Source organism: Paramisgurnus dabryanus, chromosome 17 (assembly GCF_030506205.2).
Source record: "Paramisgurnus dabryanus chromosome 17, PD_genome_1.1, whole genome shotgun sequence".
Lineage (NCBI taxonomy): Eukaryota > Metazoa > Chordata > Actinopteri > Cypriniformes > Cobitidae > Paramisgurnus > Paramisgurnus dabryanus.
The window spans coordinates 37,411,663-37,431,733 of NC_133353.1; the positions used below are offsets into that span (position 1 = coordinate 37,411,663).

General features: G+C 39.1%; 2 protein-coding genes across 5 annotated transcripts; one reads left to right on the top strand and one right to left on the bottom strand.

The window, feature by feature from the left end:
• The first annotated feature begins 2,913 nt into the window (after nt 1-2,913).
• Nucleotides 2,914-8,248, top strand: ddx24 (DEAD (Asp-Glu-Ala-Asp) box helicase 24). Of its 4 annotated transcripts, none has more exons than XM_073812353.1 (10): nt 2,914-3,070; nt 3,457-3,694; nt 3,731-4,263; nt 4,409-4,780; nt 5,519-5,672; nt 5,753-6,265; nt 6,360-6,435; nt 6,509-6,697; nt 7,082-7,211; nt 7,380-8,248. In XM_073812353.1, the coding sequence occupies exons 1-10, from the start codon at nt 3,004-3,006 to the stop codon at nt 7,616-7,618; spliced, it is 2,511 nt and encodes an 836-aa protein (XP_073668454.1). In that variant the 5' UTR covers nt 2,914-3,003; the 3' UTR covers nt 7,619-8,248. The 4 variants fall into 4 exon arrangements, with proteins under 4 accessions (XP_073668454.1, XP_073668455.1, XP_065123404.1 ...); XM_073812354.1 differs by having other exon boundaries at nt 3,749-4,263; XM_065267332.2 differs by having other exon boundaries at nt 3,457-4,263.
• Nucleotides 8,249-9,428: 1,180 nt separating this feature from the next.
• Nucleotides 9,429-12,939, bottom strand: ccdc197 (coiled-coil domain containing 197). The gene is made up of 9 exons (XM_065267499.2): nt 12,717-12,939; nt 12,598-12,643; nt 12,329-12,505; nt 11,688-11,845; nt 11,252-11,334; nt 10,955-11,124; nt 10,319-10,429; nt 10,020-10,136; nt 9,429-9,908 (listed from the first exon to the last, which is right to left on the bottom strand). The coding sequence occupies exons 1-9, from the start codon at nt 12,821-12,823 to the stop codon at nt 9,747-9,749; spliced, it is 1,131 nt and encodes a 376-aa protein (XP_065123571.1). The 5' UTR covers nt 12,824-12,939; the 3' UTR covers nt 9,429-9,746.
• Between the last annotated feature and the right edge of the window lie 7,132 nt (nt 12,940-20,071).

A 20,071-nucleotide genomic window follows, 5' to 3' on the forward strand; every position in this document is an offset into this window, starting at 1 on the left:
GTATTAAGCAGGCAGTCAGTCAACATTAGTCAACTGCTTTACAACTCACTGTACAACCCAAGACATGAACCCTAACCCTAAATCCCAAACCCCACTTACAGAGATGTATAGTAACGAAGTAGAACTACTTCACTACTGTACTCAAGTACTAAAAGGCAGTATCTGTACTCTACTGAAGTATTATTTTTTTTTCCTACTTCCACTTTTACTTCAGTACATTTTTTCTTTGAGTTTAATACTTTTACTCCAATACATTTTTTATGTGCTGCATAGTTACCCGTTACTCTCAAATGTTACGAATCATGGTCACATGGTGGTCTGAACCAATTGGAGATAGTAAAGGGCGACCCCTCCCAACCTCTCACTCACAAATATGAGCCGGGGTTGTGGACAAATGTGAAGCGAAGAGAGAAGCAAAGTGCGCGAGAAAGACAGAGAGAGAGATAGAATGCGCAAGAAAGGGCGAGTGTGCGCGAAAGAAGGAAACCTAAATTCAATGAAACACCTTGTACCTTTACCTATTACCATTTTATCGACTTATATTTCATTAATTCTGAATTCTCTATCGCCAGTTAAATTTATCTGAATTATCTGAACATTCATGTCCTTGTACTCCTGCTACAGCCAAAGGAATTGTGAGTGTCCTTTAGCTTAAACATTTGAAATAATATAAACAATATTCAAACTTTTGACTGTTTTCTTTAATAACTACATTACACAATACTTGTACTTTTACTTTCAGTACTTGAGTAGTATATTTTAAAATAAACTACTTGCAATACTTAAGTACAAAGCATGTTTAATACTTTAGTACTTCCACTTAAGTGCTGTGCTTAAAGAGCACTTCAACTTCTACTCAAGTCACTTTTTTGATAGAGCACTTGTACTTTTACTCAAGTCTGGGTCGCTAGTACTTTATACATCTCTGCCCACTTATAATAATTGACGTTATAAAAACACAAAAAATATCTAAAACATTGGAGTGAAGCAACAGCTCAAAGTAAAATGGATCACAATCTGTCTCTAAACCCACAATACAAATAGGCAAAGTACCTGGAAATACGAACAGACCCGAAAAGTCCTGAATCTGTACAGACTCTCAGGGATCATAATCTCACTATAGAGACAGACAGATAGACACATTTCTTATTCTTTTATTTTATTTTATTTCTATAACTTACTATTTTACTTTGAATTTTGCACTACATATTTTGTTTTATTTTTACTTTTATTGCACTTTTTTGAATTTGTACTCAGCCCAGCTGCAAATGCTTTGGCAATACAAATGTACAGTTTTTGTCATGCCAATAAAGCACACTTTAATTGAAATTGACAAACAAACAAAGTTGCTTACCAAAAGAGGACAGACTGTGCTCACACTGCAGTGTAGAAACAGAACTGCACTTTTTAAAGTCTTGCCTAAATTACACATAAAAATTTAAAAACATTTTCACAAACCACCACAAAGACTTTCATCAGAATTATTAAAATCATCAAGCTCAAACCTGGCTGTGAGTTACATTAAGTCGTGTCATGAGAAAAGTGGAACAGAACCAAGAAATAATCAAAACAATCTATAAAATTGCACCCAGCACCTTACTTAAGATTCCACATCAATGTTTGTTATTATTGTGTTATTGTCTTTATGTATATTCTTTGTCAATCTTGGATAGAGAGAGAGAGAGAGAGAGAGAGAGAGAGAGAGAGAGAGAGAGAGAGAGAGAGAGAGAGAGAGAGAGAGAGAGAGAGAGAGAGAGAGAGAGAGAGATGAACGCAAACTGCACTAATGAACGCAAACAAACCACAATAAACCAAATCATTAAAGAAAGTCAAACTTTATATTTGTATCATTGGGATAATGAAAGTAAAAACCAAAGTAAACTAGAATGTTATCGGGCACTAAACAGAAAATACAGTCTGTCAGAATATCTCTCCACTGTTAGAGATGTAAAGCAGAGACGAATCCTCACTAAATACAGACTCAGTGATCACAGTCTGGCAATAGAGAAAGGCCGACATAGACAAACATGGCTCCCAAAAGAAGAGCGAATCTGTGTCCATTGTGACAGTGGCGAGATCGAGACAGAGACACACTTTCTCCTTTACTGTGGTAAATATAAAGAGCTTAGAGAAAAACACTTTGACAAAATCTCAAAGCTCATACCAGAGTTTCATAGCTCTTCAGATTCAGATCAAATGAAGATGTTACTGGGGGAAGACAGACACCCATCAGCTGCTGCTAAATTCATTTATCAGTTACACACCATCAGAAATAATCCACAGCCCTGATCTTGTACAGTACTTTTATTTTACCTCTCATGTGCCTCCATAAATGTACATTTGTATACTTCATATGTTTATATTTCAAAGTCTACTTTATATTGTAAATATCCTCTGATTCTATTTTATTTTATTTGCAGTAGTACTTCATCAATCACCCAGCACCTTAGCTTAATTGCACCTTAATGTTTGTTAATATTGTGTTATTGTATGTTTCTTGTTTTATGTATAATGCTTTGGCAATATTGTAAGTGACACAATCATGCCAATAAAGTTCTTTAAATTGAAAATTGAATTAAAATTGAGAGAGAGAGAGAGAGAGAGAGAGAGAGAGAGAGAGAGAGAGAGAGAGAGAGAGAGAGAGAGAGAGAGAGAGAGAGAGAGAGAGAGAGAGAATAGTACTCATATATGTAAAATGTAAAATTATCTTTTCTTCAAGTCAGTTAGCGTAACTAATTCTCAAGCACCTGATTTTATATCATTTCTGGGCGTTCGGGAACCGCTATCATTATTCTGGAGACTACCGGAACTTCCGGGAGAGATGCGAATCACATTACATAATAAAGCGCCTTTTGCGAAACATTTGCAAAAACGGTTGCGGGTATTTGAATGTGAAGCATAAATACATAATTTTAAACTTAATGGTGTTTTGAACAACTAAACGTTGTTTAAAAAAACATATCGTTGGGCGTCCCCTGCAGGTTTCTGATTGGTGGTCGCTCTATGACGTCACTGGCATCATGGCTGCGCCCTCGTGTGTTGCATGTGCGTGAACAGAAACACAGAGTCGGTAAGATTTATTATTTACACATTTTTATTTAAAGTAAATAACATCTCATCCGAAGTGTGATTATTTCGTGACGTCTTTGGATATCATCAGAATAATGTGTATGTTGTTAATATGATGTTTGGCCATCGAGGTGATTATTTATCACTGCGCTGATGAAAACTTTTCAAATGTCTTTGTATTATGGTAATACAGTGATATTATTTTAAAATGTTCTGTACCTTAGAGTAAATAATATAATATAGAAATATGTTTAACTGTAGTCTGTATATAAAAGTAACATGGTATTACCATATTAACGTAGTTATGTTTCTCTCTCTCTCTCTCTCTCTCTCTCTCTCTCTCTCTCTCTCTCTCTCTCTTTCTCACGCACACGCACGCACGCACAGAGATGAAAACGAAGGTGAAAAAGGTGAAGAAGAGGTTTGTCTCTTCTAAAAGAGGGATCCTGGTGAAGGGCGAATGGAAAGCAGTGAATGTGGATCCCAGTCTGTTCTCTAATGAAGGTTTGGAGGGTTTGGTGTGTTTTGAGGAACTGACCGATTATTCCCTTGTGGAACCTGAAAAGACGACTAATGTAGAAGAGATTGTGAAGAAAACTAAAAAAGACAGAAAAAGAAAACACAGTGAAGAGCAGCTGGAGTCTGAAGAGCAGCTGGAGTCTGAAGAGCAGCTGGAGTCTGAAGAGCAGCTGGAGTCTGAAGAGCAGCTGGAGTATGATGCTGAAGACAAACATGAAAGAAAGAAGAAGAAGAAGAAGAGAAATATGAGACTTCACAAAGATGAAGCGTCTCAGAATGTGGATGAAGAACATGAAGATGATGAGATCTTAAAGGAGGATTGCCCTAAAGATCAGACTCCAGAAACACCGTCTAAAGTGTCCAAGAAGAAAGATAAAAGAAAGCGCAAGAAGAAAAAGAAGAAAATGGTTTCAGAGGAGATAAAGCCTGAGGTGAAAAGGTCTGAAGAAGTTGTTGCTCAGTCTAAGACAAAGACTAAAAACTGGACTAATGCAGCTCTTGGAGACACTGAGGGGCAGAACGCAGATGTGTCTGCATGGCAAGACCTGTTTGTACCTGCGCCTGTTTTAAAAGCTCTGAGGAAACTTGGGTTTTCTGCACCAACTCCGATTCAAGCGCTCGCTATTCCGCCGGCCATCCGAGATCGTTTAGATATTTTGGGAGCTGCAGAGACCGGTGAGAAAACCTTGTTTGCAAAATGACACATGAGGCTTTTGTTGACTGTTGATTTCATCTCGTATGCTGGGAGATTTAATCTGTAAAAGCAGACGGTCAACATTTTCTAAATGTAATTCAGTGTTTGTTTCTTTTTTACCTCCAGGCAGCGGAAAAACGTTGTGTTTCGGGATTCCCATGATTCACACAATTCTAGAACGGAGGAAATTATCAAACCTTGAGCCGTCGGATGAATGTGTCAAAGTGAATGCAGAGACGTGTGAAGATAGCATAGACCTGCAGACAGACTGCGGTGATCCGCACGGCCCTGATGATGATGATGATGAAGCTGACATCACATCACATAATGCTGATGAAACTCCAGTGAGTGACAGTCGAGCTACAGATGATGAAGCTGTGACCGCAGACGTTACGACAGCACATCGTGAGCGCCCACTGCTCGGTTTGATTCTCACTCCTACTAGAGAGCTGGCGGTTCAGGTCAAACATCATATCGATGCTGTGGCCCAATTCACAGGTCAGTATGAACTCATACAGTATGCGGTTGAGGCTTTCTAGTTAGTGTGCTACTACTTAATGAAAACACATCATTCATTGTGCAATACAAAACTTAATATTCTTCATTTAGTTATATGCAACCTAATCAAATTGAAGAGTTTTTATCTAAGTAATGTAAAGAAAACTGTAGGATAAAGTAATGCAACACTTCATCATAAGTTACTGACAGACCCGCCGAACAATGATATTTGATACAGAGCCTGTTGAGTTTCACGGGAGGACTTTTGAGCTCAATAAAAAAAAAAATCTGTGTCAATGTTTGCAAAACATTAAAGCAGAATCACTCAGAACTTGTGAGTCATTTTAAGTATTTACACACAAAACTCCCAAGACCCCTAACGGCTCGAATGATCTCACACAAGACTTGTGTGACATGTTCAGCTTACCCTTGGAGCGCCGTCTTTATTGTTTCCTAATTTTTGTAAGTGGCTCTGAATAAAAGCGTCTGCTCAGAGTTCTCAGTTGAGCTACAGAAACTCTTAATGTTGTGTAATATTGCGTTGACTGGACACAGTGCTGATGACGTCTCTGCTGCTGAACTTCACTGTTATTCTTGATAAATTATAAGACAATGAACGGTAATCAAAGGTAATGAACAGATGTTGTAGTTGTTTTTGCTCATCTCTAGTGAATGGGTGCAGTGTAGTTTGATTGTAATTGTGAATGCTTTAGTTTTGATGGCATTTTCTCACAACAGGTATTCAAACGGCGATTGTCGTCGGCGGGATGGCGCCACAGAAACAGCAGCGGATGCTGATGCGCAGGCCAGAGATCGTCATAGCGACGCCGGGACGATTGTGGGAGATGATTAAAGAGAGACACCCCCACCTTCAGAACCTCCGACAGCTACGGTAACACACAGAACGTCATATCGGTTAGGCTACGCCTCTCGCGTCCGTATAGAGACTGATCTGTTGTCGATGTTTTTCAGGTGTCTGGTTATCGATGAAGCCGACCGCATGGTAGAGAAAGGTCACTTTTCTGAGCTTGAAAATCTGCTGGAATTGCTTAACACGGCCCAGTTCAACCCCCAAAGACAGACGTTCGTGTTCTCGGCCACGCTGACCATGGTGCACAGCCTGCCGCTGCGCCTGCAGCAGAAAAAGGGCAAAAAGATGGAGCGCAGCAAACTACAACTCCTGATGGAGAAAGTCGGCATCAAAGACAAACCCAAAGTCATCGACCTGACGCGCAAAGAAGCCACCGTTGAGACCCTGACCGAGACCAGAATCAACTGCACGAAGGAAGAGAAAGACTATTACCTTTATTATTTCCTGCTGCAGTACCCCGGACGCACCATGGTGTTTGCCAACAGCATCGACTGCATCAAGAGGCTGAACGCGCTGCTGCTGATTCTGGACTGCGGTCCTATCATGGCTCTGCACGCGAACATGCACCAGAAGCAGCGACTAAAGAATCTCGAGAGGTTTGCGGAGAAGCAGAGGTTAGCATGCGTTTCTTTTCTCTCACGCTCGTGGTGATTGATGACACGTCCGCCCGATCTCATGCGTTGACTAACTTCTGCATTTCTGTTGCAGCTGCGTTCTACTGACCACAGATGTCGCTGCGCGAGGCCTCGATATTCCAAATGTTCAACACGTTATTCACTATCAAGTACGAAACAAAAATCGGTGATATCTGTCGGTTCTGTGTCGGATTGGATTTAACAGGCTCGTCTCCTCTTTAGGTTCCTCGCACGTCCGAGACGTACGTCCACCGCAGCGGCCGAACCGCCCGGGCCACTAAAGAGGGTCTTAGTTTGCTTCTGATCAGCCCTGATGACATGATCAATTATAAGAAGATCTGCAGAACCCTGGAGAAAGATGAAGACCTCCCTTTGTTTCCTATCCAGACCACATGCATGACAGCCATTAAAGTACGCTGACTTTCATTTCATTTCACTGCCGGTTAGGGCTCTGGTACAGTTTCTTTTAACCTCCTTCAGGTTTGTTGTCAGCGTGTAAAAAAGTTTAGTCCAGAAGACACCTGCCTGTTATTTACAGTGATGCTGAAGATCTTCAGGTGTGTTTGTTTAGGGTTTGAGCTAAACTCAGCAGCAAACTCTTTTCAGCCAGAAAAAATAACATAAAGTAACCCAAAAGTGTTGATTCATTTTATATTTGGAGTCATAGCCCCCATCTAGTATCATTTTAACTCTACATTAATCCTAACAGTTTACTCTGCAGTGCTGTACTCTCTGTAGCTTATGGCACACGTATAGATTTTTACTTGTTTTCTGTGCGTGTGATTGGTTTAAAAGGAGCGAGTGAATTTGGCTTGGAAAATCGAGAAGATGGAATATTTCCACAGTCGGGAGAAGCAGCACAATTCTTGGGTCAGACAAGCAGCTGAAGCGATGGAGATCGACGTGGACGATGACTTGCTGTTGGGTAAGAGTGTCGTTGCTTAGAAAGGGTAAAAAATAATAAAACCTTTAATAATAAAATGGATAGATCCAGTACTTGATGGTGATTTGGTTAGGGACTGTGAAAATTTTTAATTTGAATAAATTTTTTTAGTCTTTTTTTAAACAGCAGTGTCATATGTTTGTGTTTCAGGAGGAAGTAAAGATGAAGATGAGCAGAGAGAGCAGCAGAAGTTAGTGAAGCTCATGAAGAGACAGATGAAGCATTTAGTCTCACAACCCGTTTTTAGAAGCAACATGAAGACAAAGTACCCAACACAGATGGGGAAACTTCTAGTGTCTCATATGCCCATCGCTACAGCGACTACAGCGTTAAACAGCGTCAACCATCACAGACAGAACCTCCAACCAAAGGGCAAACAAAAGCACTGATCAATTAATAAATGTACAATCCTACATTAAAAATCTCAGTGTGATGATTTCGGACTGCAGGTAGCAAATGAAACGTAAGACCAGATATGAAACCCTGACATTGCTGTGAATGTAACGTCCTTTATAACCTTTATTTGAAGCCATGTCTAATGTTGCAGTCTTGAACAAACAATCTGCAACAATTGTTCATCAATAATTGAGGAGCACAGATTTTCTTTATCTCTTAATTTTTTTTTCTAAGGCTATTAAAATATTTTCCAAATTATTTTGTTTTGGATTTTTTTAAATTCACTTTTTAAACAAATTAGGATTGGAGTATTATCAGAATTTCTTATGGTCATTACTGCAACATGTGCCATTGCAACCATTTTTTGGAAGTTTTAATGTGAATCTTAACGTTTGTTGTTAATATTAAAATTTCTATTTGCAAAACATTGAATCATTTATTAAAATGTACATTACATTCATACATTTATGCATTTGGCAGATCCAATGCAGCTTACCATGAATTCAAGCTGTACATTTTATAAGAATGTGTGTTCACCCCATCAAACCCATGACCTTTTCCACTGCTAATGCAATGCTTTACCAGATGAGCTACAAGGAAACTTAAGAAAGATTTAATAAAATATTTCATTGGTTATTTGCAAAGTGCTTTGTATCTTTATCTCAAATATAGTTTGTTTGTCTCTTGTTTGAAGATCATATAAAACCCAGATGTGTCTTGGTGTGCAAACGCTGACTCGGATGTCACAGAAAGTGTTTTCTGTCATCTCTTTGGATTTTGGACTTTAATTTTAAAGAAATTTTAAATAAACTGCATAATAGATGTTCAGGCTATAAGAATGTGCAGGGAAACATCAGCTATAAAACTTTGACTTACATTAGGGTCTCATTAAAATCTTACAATATCCTAGTAGTTAACTCTCAAACGCTCCTCGTTTTCTGTTTGCACTGCTGACCCAAAAATTGAAGGCATAAAAATTTTGCATTTCAATAATACAACTAATACATCATATTTTTGTTTACTTCTCCTCTTTACAATAGAGCTGTGTTTTGAGAGATTTGAAGTACGTTTTTACCTGTTTACCACTTCAATTCAATTCTTCAACTACACCATTATATAAAATTTAATGTAAAATATAACATTTTTATGAAAATTCACATAAATTATGATCTAAATTTGATTTTAATTGTTTTTAGATATTTATATAGGTGTTGAATAGCCTAGAAATCTAGACGCACCCTAGCGGCCGCAAAATATATTTGCTGCCAGGGTTTACATCTTGATGTAGGTCTGGCTAACCAGGCTAGGTGTTGAATTCAGTCATCTGTTTTTAGAAGAAAAAAAAACAGAAAAATTACAGTTTAGGAATTAAATCATTTCGACCAGCAGAGGCCCATAGAGACCCATTCATTTGACTTGATATGGACAACTGCTCACATCATTAATTTAGTGATACATTTTGTGAATTTATGTTCATATAAACATTAGAAAAGAACATTACAAAGAAATATTATTTCAAATAATCATTTTTGTAGTTTTTGAAATGTCTGGTTTTACAAAATGTAAGTGTGTGAGAGAGAGAGAGACAGAGAGAGAGAGAGAACATGTGTGTGTGTGTGTGTGTGAGAGAGAGAGAGAGAGAGAGTGTAGGCTACATGTGCATGCATTAGGTCACACCCCATTTTCTGCATTTGTGACTGATTTTATTTGCCAAATTCCATACAAATACTCATGTGGCAGTCATACCTGTGTTTTTGTGTGAGCATGTATTTTATTTTTATTTTCTGCAGTACCAACATTTTTGTTGCATTTCCTATTCATTTTCAATTGGGGTCATATTGACTCCAAGGGACAGATTCATTCAAATTTTTTACATACCTTTAGAACAACCGAATCGAGCATAGTTTTTTTGTGTATGTACAGATAGATTATTAAGGAAAAATGTATTTCTCTGAGATGAAGGGAACCTTTTTTTAAATAATGAAATGTCGTTTGTGGTCATGTAGACCCCAAGGACCGTTTGAGGATTAAATAGAAATGTGTGGACATGGTGGCTTCAACATTAAATCCAGTTGTTTATTAGAAATCAATGACAGCCTCACTTTTCTGAAAACATTCAGGTCACTGCTGAAGGATCTTTAGTCCGGTTCTGCTGCTGCTGCTGGTCTTGCTGGAGTTCTTTAAATGGATTTTACTGGAAGTTTTTTTCCCCGCTGTCACTTGGTTTTTATCTGCGAGTCTCATGGCTCTTTTCTCCAGGTCTGCTTTCTCCACTATAAATTCCTTTAAAAGCATGTGAAGAAAAACAGCTGCTTGATTCTATTTGTTCCTATATATTTTTTATGATGTTTCACAGGATAAACTTTACTTGACATCAGCGCTGCTGTACAATACCTTTATCATATCCATCATGGTGAAGATGTCCATGCCTTCTAGAGGTCCATAGTGATTTAGATAACACTGCTCTCCAAGGTTCCTCACTGCCATCAGAATATTCCCCACCTCCTCCACCTGTTACCAGCACAACAAGAACCACATCACATCCATGTGCTTCAGTGTTTCATAAGAAAATCATCAAGTCAAAAACAACATGAAGGTGAATCCACAACGACCATGACAGAGTTGTTCTGCTCTGATGTAAAGCAGCTGTTGTGAAAGAAGATTATTGATGTAGTAAGAGATATAATACAGACCTGATCTCTGGATTCACCCAAACTCATCTGAAGCCTCAACTGTTGCTGTTTCTTCTTCTCTTTTATTTGATCCAACTGTGTCTGCAGTTCTGTTAATTTCTGGTTAGTCATCTGCATCAAGAATAAAAAAACTGTCCAGATTACAGTGTTCATCACAATCTGTAATATTTCAGTATATTTATTAATGTGTATAATAATAGCGTTATAGAGCTCAGTTTCTGCTTTGAATCTTTCATGCTGTTGGCAGACTGACAGCGCATCTGCTGCGACGCAAAGACATCGAAATCTGCGATTTATTTTTCTCTTTAATAATCACCAGAAGTTACTGAATGTTTTTAAGCTGTTGTCACCAGACTTGATTTAATTATTGAAATGAAGGACAGTTAGAGATGTTTATAAATGATAAATGACTACACTGACCACATTCATATCTTTGCATTGATCTGTGTAGTGTATACACAATAATCTCAAGTTGGGTTATGTGTATGACTAAGCCAAGAAGAACATGAACCATAAAGACCAACCCATATTTTCAAATCTAAGGATATTTAATTTTCTGGCATGTTTGCACTACGCCCTGGTTAATTTCACAATAACTGTGCATTCAGTGTCATTTAACAAATGTATTTCACCCACTAGTTTGTATGTGCCGTGATCCTGTTTGAGCGTGTCCAGTTTGTGCTGGCTTGTTTTTAGCTCATCTGTCAGACTGTTTAACTGCTGCAGAAGATCCTGGCGTGAGGTGGACAACGTCTCGTAGCGCCTGATTATTGGCGTCATTAAGTCAGCACCATAGCCGAGATAATCTGCAGGACAAGGATGTGATGTATAATCTAAATAAAACCACCAAACAGAGCAACAACAAAAATACATGAAAGTATAGATAAGGTTAGTGTTACAAACAAATTCATATTCTTCTGTAGATAAACTTACTGTCTGGAAGTAACTGAAGAACCTTCAATAGAAACTCTTCAAAAATCTTATATTTTTTCACTCGCTCTTTTAAATAAAGTCGCCTGTGGAATAAATAATCCAGAATTCAATACAATCCATTGTCACAGTTTTGTATAATCATTATTATAATTGTACAGTTATTATGAGCAATAGGTTTCTAAAAGCATAAGAGTTCATTTTTATTATTATTATTAATGTTTTGACCTCCTTACAGAGAGCTTTTATTCATTCAGCCAGAACAAACAAGAAATGTAGCAGAGTAACATTACACTATAAAAGTGATTGACTGGCTCCTAATCATTTTAAGTGCTAAACATCACCTGTGTAGAGATATAGCGTGATGTGTTGAACCATAAGTGGTGTTATAGTCTTAGTTTACTACGTTCTGAGCTTTTAGTTGTCTTAATAAAGTTACCTTGCTTGTAATTCTTCAAGCTGTTTTGAAAGCTCAGCTTTCTCCTTTTCTTTAGATTCATTCTGTCGTTTCTCCAAAATAAATCTTTTCAAGGCACGACGACGTTTCACCTCATTTTCTTCAACAAATTTCTCAAATTTTGCTGCTCTTTGTTTTGCCTGAGCAGGAAACAACAGTGAATTTTAGATTTTGTTTGTTTCTAAAGTAACTATCTGTTGACAAACACAATTTTAAACTAATTTAGATAATAATACTGTGAAATGCTGTTTGATTTGCATGCTAATGTGACATTTTGTGGTATGATTGTCTTGTTTAGAGACATTTCTTTCTGTCTGGTACTTCAAACATTAAACCCTATGGGGCGGTTACCCGGACAGGGGTTACACTAGTCCTAGACTAAAACATTTTTAAAAGCTGTCCAAACAGAAAACATCTTAAAATACATCAGTACCCTTTGTTGTGCCTCAAAATGCAAAAAAAGTAATGCTTTTAGTAAGGCATGTTTATTAAAACTAGTTATTTTTCCTAATTAAACTAAGACCTAGTCCTAACTCATAAAGAAGTAAATATAAATGTAAGAGATGTTAGCTTGTTTTTGTTGATTTTATTCTTCAGATGAACACATGTAATGGTCCTTGCACCTCCAGCTGTTTCTGTTGTAAATCTTCTTTTCTCTGCTGGAGGATCTGCATGCATCCTTTAAACTCATGGCGTTTGTTAAGAAGTTTCCTGTGAACTTCATCCACCTCCACCTGTTTCTTCAGTACAAGTGTTGTCTGGAGTGTGTTGACGCCCGTCTCCAGTATTTCACTAGAACACTTCAGCATTATAATAGAATCATTATTACATTTATCCACATGATGTTTATACTGAAACTCTGTCAACATCAGATATATTAACATTAACTTACCTCTGTTATCACGGGGATGTGTTTAATGTGCTCGTTGTTTATTTCTCTGTAAAAAACAGAAGCGTAATTACTGCCATTACAGTAACGTAAGCTTACATTTACTGTCATTCGTTGTGTACCTGTGTTCCTCTAACTGCGTTACAAAGATGTTTTTTCTTCTGTTTTCTACGTTCAGCTTTGGATGAGGCTCTTCCATTCTCAGCACGGGAAAACTCAAGAGATCCATCTGCGATTTATCGGCTTATAACCGAGAGAAAACACCGAAACAGTCTTGTGGTTTTCCTTCAACTCTTTTTATGTGTTGCTAACTACACACGCGTCGTGACGTTTTGCTGTTGTCATAGCAACTTACTCGCGCGACGCACGTTATAAGGATCCACAGTGCGGCGCTACAGCGATTACATTGCTACATTTTGTGAATTTATGTTCATATAAACATTAGAAAAGAACATTACAAAGAAATATTATTTCAAATAATCATTTTTGTAGTTTTTGAAATGTCTGGTTTTACAAAATGTAAGTGTGTGAGAGAGAGAGAGACAGAGAGAGAGAGAGAACATGTGTGTGTGTGTGTGTGTGAGAGAGAGAGAGAGAGAGAGTGTAGGCTACATGTGCATGCATTAGGTCACACCCCATTTTCTGCATTTGTGACTGATTTTATTTGCCAAATTCCATACAAATACTCATGTGGCAGTCATACCTGTGTTTTTGTGTGAGCATGTATTTTATTTTTATTTTCTGCAGTACCAACATTTTTGTTGCATTTCCTATTCATTTTCAATTGGGGTCATATTGACTCCAAGGGACAGATTCATTCAAATTTTTTACATACCTTTAGAACAACCGAATCGAGCATAGTTTTTTTGTGTATGTACAGATAGATTATTAAGGAAAAATGTATTTCTCTGAGATGAAGGGAACCTTTTTTTAAATAATGAAATGTCGTTTGTGGTCATGTAGACCCCAAGGACCGTTTGAGGATTAAATAGAAATGTGTGGACATGGTGGCTTCAACATTAAATCCAGTTGTTTATTAGAAATCAATGACAGCCTCACTTTTCTGAAAACATTCAGGTCACTGCTGAAGGATCTTTAGTCCGGTTCTGCTGCTGCTGCTGGTCTTGCTGGAGTTCTTTAAATGGATTTTACTGGAAGTTTTTTTCCCCGCTGTCACTTGGTTTTTATCTGCGAGTCTCATGGCTCTTTTCTCCAGGTCTGCTTTCTCCACTATAAATTCCTTTAAAAGCATGTGAAGAAAAACAGCTGCTTGATTCTATTTGTTCCTATATATTTTTTATGATGTTTCACAGGATAAACTTTACTTGACATCAGCGCTGCTGTACAATACCTTTATCATATTGTTGTATCAGATGACATACAAGATGAAATGCAATATACTAATCGCCCACAGCAGACTGAAATTAATGTCACTGATCTGATCAATCAAGGTCTGCAAAAAGAAAAAAACAGACGGATTAAAAAGGAACAGGGAAAAGACAAGAAGGGAAGAAAACGCTTTTATAAACAAAGAAGAGTTCATCAAGACAACAAGCCTGATGATTCAAGTAATAAAGAAACAAGAACAACAAAACAAGGTTTTGATAAGGATGATACGAGAATTGACCAAGTCAGTAACTAATTTCTCTATTGGGACAGAAGTGAACATTGTAACAGACGAGGTTGCATCTTTAATAATTTAAAGATGCAACGCCGGCTGAATTTAAGATGAGGTCTGTAGTTTTCAGTAAATACGCTTTACATACAAAAATGTAAGAGTGTTAATGTAGTTGTGTTTGTGGGTTTTAACAGATACGCTTTGCATATAGAAGAAGAGTGAAAAGAAGCTTTTAGAAGCAAGAGTGTGAAAAGCATTTATGCCAATCATGTATATTTTTCTGCTGATTTTGCTTTGCTAAGATATGTAAACATGAGACATATGAGTCTCTTTAAACTGTGGGGTAGTTAAATTGACATGTTGGGCGGGAGAGTTGCCAAACCCACATGAGGGTGAAATGAAGTTCAGTTATTAATTTTTGCTGATATTATAAGAAAGTGTGAAGTGTGGTTTCGGCCACATAGAGAACTGCAAGGTGAAAAGAGCAAGCGTCTGGGTGTGGGGAGGTGTAAGAAACCTCTCTGCGGTTATGCCTGGACCAAAGTGAATAAATACGGATGTTGCAGAACGATCGAGGCCGAACCCCGTGGTGAAGACTTATCGCTTTATTGTTTTTTGATTCATTGTATGTTATGAAAAGTTTGTTCATTAAACCGAAGCCAGCTATTAATGGCGATTCGAAAAATATTCTTTAAATGAGTCTCTGAGTGAAGTTATTCATTTTAAGATTATAATTCATAATTAAGCAAGATTTTAAACCTGAGCTCCGAGGCTGAATCCAGCTGAAGCTGGTACTGGCACCGCCCAAGGTTACTGAATACCTACCAACGCACTCAACCCAACGGTAAGAAAGACCTATTATCTGACACTGTGATGTTGATGTAATAAAGGGTACATTCATTCATGTGTTTGGGGGATAATTTATTGTTGAATGAGGTAAATGCAAGGTATTCAGGGAATACAGGCGGTATATCAAATACAACATGGCGCCCTAACGTAAAGGGGCTCGATAAAGGTTTAAAAGTCAGAATCAAAAACAATAACAAGCGAGAAGAGCTCCACACACTGCAGCCACAAAAAATCGGTCTAAATAGACGGAATCTCTGAATAAGCGCGCACAGGCTTGTAAAGACCTGTCAGAGAAAAGAGAAACTCAAAATCTCCCAAGGCGAGGAGTGAGTTACTTTTGTTGAAACCGGTTTCAAAGGAAAATGAGCCAAATGGTGACCATTGAACTAGTTCCCGTAGACACGGGAGAAAAACTAGAATGGCAATCATCCACACGAATCAGATGTGGTTTTGGCTATATACCATGGGGAGAAATCAGAAAGATCGCTCCCGTGGTAAGTTTAATAGTGAAGGAAGGGGCAGAGGCCCCGACCTTCATATACTCTGATAAAGGAGGCCACTTAGGAGCTCCCAGAGTGAGAGTGTTCAATGATGAAGGATCCGAAATAAAAAACGTGATAACTAAAAGTTGGGCAACCTTAGGTGAAAGCGATCCTGAGGAAGGGTCCGAACGGGGGTCAGTAGTCCCTGCGTTAACCCCTCATACGGAGGGGTGCGAAAATACTCCCGATCCAAGTGCACCAATACCCGATAACCCACGGAGCCCGGTAAATGGATATGAACTCGAAGGCGAAACGCCGGTGAGACTGTATTTTGGTAAAGGGAAAAATTTAGTTGTCCTGAAACAAGGCCTCTTGCAGGAAGAGGAGGAAACAGATGCATTAGTGAATGCGGCTAACGAACACCTCGACCACGGGGCAGGGGTAGCTGCAAGTCTCCGAGAAAAGGCAGGGCAAGAATTCCAAAGAGAATCAAGCAGGTTGATAAAAGAAAGACAATACCCACTAAAAGAGGGAGATGTTTTAGTACAAAAGATGTATGGCCCAAATGGGAAACCAGTGATTCACGCTGTAGGGCACCGGAGAGGGCACGGGAGAAACATAGAGGAAGAGTTAAAGGCGATTAGCACACTAGATAGGTTAGTAGATAAAATCTGTGATGTAGCTAAGGACTATAGATATCAATCTATAGCAATGCCCATAATATCAGGAGGGATTTTCGGTTTCAGGGAGGCTGAAATGGGTAAAAACCTAGTACAGACACTTCTGAGAAAGGCAGTTAGAACAGGATGGCCTACGCTGTGGATGATTTGCCACCCAAGTGCTGAGTTACTGTACAAAATAAGCGACATGGTTAACAGAGATGAAAGAGCAGATGAAGGGAGATCACAGCAAGCAATAAGGCAAAGCCAGAAAACCCACAGCCTTAGGGCGGAGGCCACAGAATATCAACCCGGGCCGAGATGGCCAGTGTTAAATAGAACAAAGACCTCGCGGGGAAGAAAAGAGGTTGTAGAGAATCCTTTTCCCAAACTTAAACATGGGGCGGGTTATGACACCTTCTGGCTAGATAACGGGTGGTATAGACCCACACATGCAAAGAGCGAGAAAGAGGAGACGGCCCTTGATCGAGAAGACAAATGGTACACTGATTATGTACCAGGCATAACGTGCGGTCAAGTGTGGAGCCTGCTGAATGGCGGGGACGCGATTAAAATTTTAGAGGACACCACACTAACTCAGAGAGCTAAAAAAGCAATATTAGCACAGAAAGATTTAACAAACAGGGCCGCATTAACAAAAATCATAAAAGCAGCCGTAGGCAAAGAAGCCTATGATGAATATTATTCCGACGCTGCTACAGAAAGCGAGAGTTCAGACGAAGAGTCAGAAGACGAAGAAGAGACAGACCCTGACTATGAAAGGTTGGTGGTGGAGGCACCAGCTAGGCCCCCAACCCCCATTAAAACAACACAGCGACCTAGAAGATTACAGTTCGCAGAGGGGACTCCAGAAGTAATGTTCCAAGAGACCCCAAATAGAAACCAACCACTAGAAAGCGAAGAGTTTAGTAGACAATTAAATGCACTATGCATAGGTACACCTGCACAAACACCAAGAACACCGCAGAGCCGAGAGAGGGTGCAAAGCGAAGCGAGAACAGCACAGGCAGGAACTAGTGGTGGGTGGGAAAAACTCATAAGATTAGATCATGAAATGAAAATGTTACAAGGCACTAAATTGAAAAACACCACCGTCAAAGGAAAAATCAGGGAAATAGTGAGATATGCTGAGAGAGTAGGGATATCTGCAGAAGCGGTGGACAACCACATCCTAACCGAATATGGTATGGAGGGAGGAAAAAGAATGGCAGAACGGTTAGATTCAATTATACCCTTAGATGTCGATGAAATAGAACAGAGAAATTTCGAAGAAAGATGGAACGAAATAGGAGCCGTCACGGCCTGCAGTGAGCTGGCAGAGAAAGGTGCAAATATGGAAAAGACGCTTAAACGAATTGTGCAAGCAGTCAAAGGGAAAACCATAATAGGGGCGAAAGAGTTTTTATTGCTCGGTCCCGAAACAACGACGGAAGAGTTATGGAAGGTGTTGGTCAGATATGACAGGAAGACTCATATAATTCAAACAGAGAAAGGGAAACCTAATAGCAAACCTCAACAAGGGAAAACCCCACCCAGGAGGTCTGAAAGAGAAAGAAAACCCAACAGTAGATATGAGCATGAAAGCAAACGTGCATGGCAGACAGAGCACGGAGAAGACGGCAACCGAAGCAGGAAGCCCGCTAAAAGTTACAGTAAAGGTGCCACTAAAGAGAGGCCCCAACCGAAACACAGAGCTGATAAAGATAGAGGAAGTTACATTAGCCCTGAAAAGTGGAACAAACTCTCTCAAGAAGAGAGGGCAAAAGTCATAACAGACAGAGAGAAAAACAGGCCAAATGCTCGAATTGGCAGCGTAAGTACACAGGTAAAAGAAGGAAGTGAGGTGCCCAAAACGAAGGTCAAAAGGCCCAGGAAAAAACAGGCCGAGGCCAGTCAAGATTAGGATTTTGCGGCCCCTCTTAAAAACGCTATATCAGCCGTAGAAGAAATGGATAAAAAGTTATATAAAACGTATGATGAAACCACGTTCCGAATCGACACAGGAGCCGATTTTTCAGTGATCAAAGAAACAGAGAAACATGGCAAATTAGTAGATTCAATAACCGTGGAAGATTTCGAAGGTAAAGCTAGAGAAAAAAATGTTTGGGAAAAAGGCGAAATCGAGGTGATCATGGGTAGCGATAACTTACTCTGCCCGGAAGATTTAATACTAATTGGAAAATTAGGAATAGTAGACAAAGAAAAAGAAATAAAAAGAATCGTGGCGGAATCCGAAATGTCTGACAAAGAGGGGCTGGAAAAACTGTTACATAAATACAAAGATTCATATGCAAAAAGCAAAAATGACTGTGGAAGATTGCAGACAAAATATGAACATGTAATACAAGGGGGGGTTCCAAGCCCCCAAAGGCAATATAAAATCAATGCCAAAGCAGAGAAAGACATTCACGAGACAATTAAAGAATTAAAAGACCAGGGGGTCATAAGAGAGTTAAAGAAAAATGAAGCTGCTATCACAAACTCTCCAATCCAGGCAGTAGCTAAGCCGGACGGAGGTTGGAGATTAGTGACAAACTACAAAGCACTAAATAAAGTTACGATACCAGACACCAGGTATTTGATTAACTGTGGAGAAGCGAGTGGGGAAATCGGCAAAGACAAAAACTGGCTGTCAAAAATTGATTTAGCTAATGGATACTGGAGCGTGCCGTTAGCCGAAGAAAGCCAGGGTAAAACCGCATTTACGTATAACGGGAAACAATATATATATAAATTTCTCCCGCAAGGATATCAAAATGCTGCCAACGTTTTCCAGAGTATGATGCTGGAAATACTGGAAGGGATCCCTGTGACAGTGTATATTGACGATATCTTGATCGCGACCGAGACGGAAGAAGAACATATGAATCTGTTAGAAAGAACGCTAGACAGGCTGACAGAAGCAGGGTTAAAACCCAGTTTGAAGAAAATGGAAATTGGGAAACATGAGGTGGACTTCCTAGGATTTAAACTAGGGAAAGACACGAAGGCCTTAACTACAAACACAAGAAAAAAGCTAGAGGAGCTAGAAAAGTCCGGCCCCCCTAAATCTCGCAGACAGCTACAGTCTCTGTTAGGGACTTTAAATTATGTCAGAGAATTAATACCCAAATATTCTCGGGAAGCTAGGGTATTATATCAAGGCACAAGAGGGGACGTGTGGAAGTGGACAGAGCAGATGGAAGAAGCCCGGCTGAAATTGATAAGAATGGCTTTGGATAGTGGAGAGTTAGAGAGGAGAGCAGAACAAGTGGCTTTGTGTGTGCATGTATTAGAAGACGAGCAGGAAGTCACTCTCACAGTCTCTAACCACAAAGGAAAGAGCCCCATTGCTTTTCTCACCCACACACAAGAGCCAGCAATGTGTAAATATGAACAGAATGGACCAGAGAGAGTTTTAGCGTCAGTTTCTAAAAGATTACTGCAACTAAAAGCACTGGCTAAAGAACAACCTATAATAATACACTCAATGGCAGGAGAACTAGCAAGACTAAAGAAAAACCTCGTGATGAATCAGGCAAGGATTCATTCACATAGGTGGGATCAATGGAATTTGATCTTAGGCGATAACCAGTTAGACTGGAGAATGATTAAACAAAACAGAAAAGACAAAATGACCAAATATCATGACACCCATCAAAACCTCCCAAAATACTACACAGACGGTAGCGAGAGAGGAGGAAGGATAAAATGGGGATACTTAGTCAAAAAAGATGGAAAACTGTTAACATCACAGAGCGGTGAAATATCCGGAACATCTCAATTAGCAGAAGTAGTGGCAGCCGAAAAGGCTTTAGAAAAAGCCGTAGAGCTAGGCCACGAAGAGATAGTTTTAACATGTGATTCAG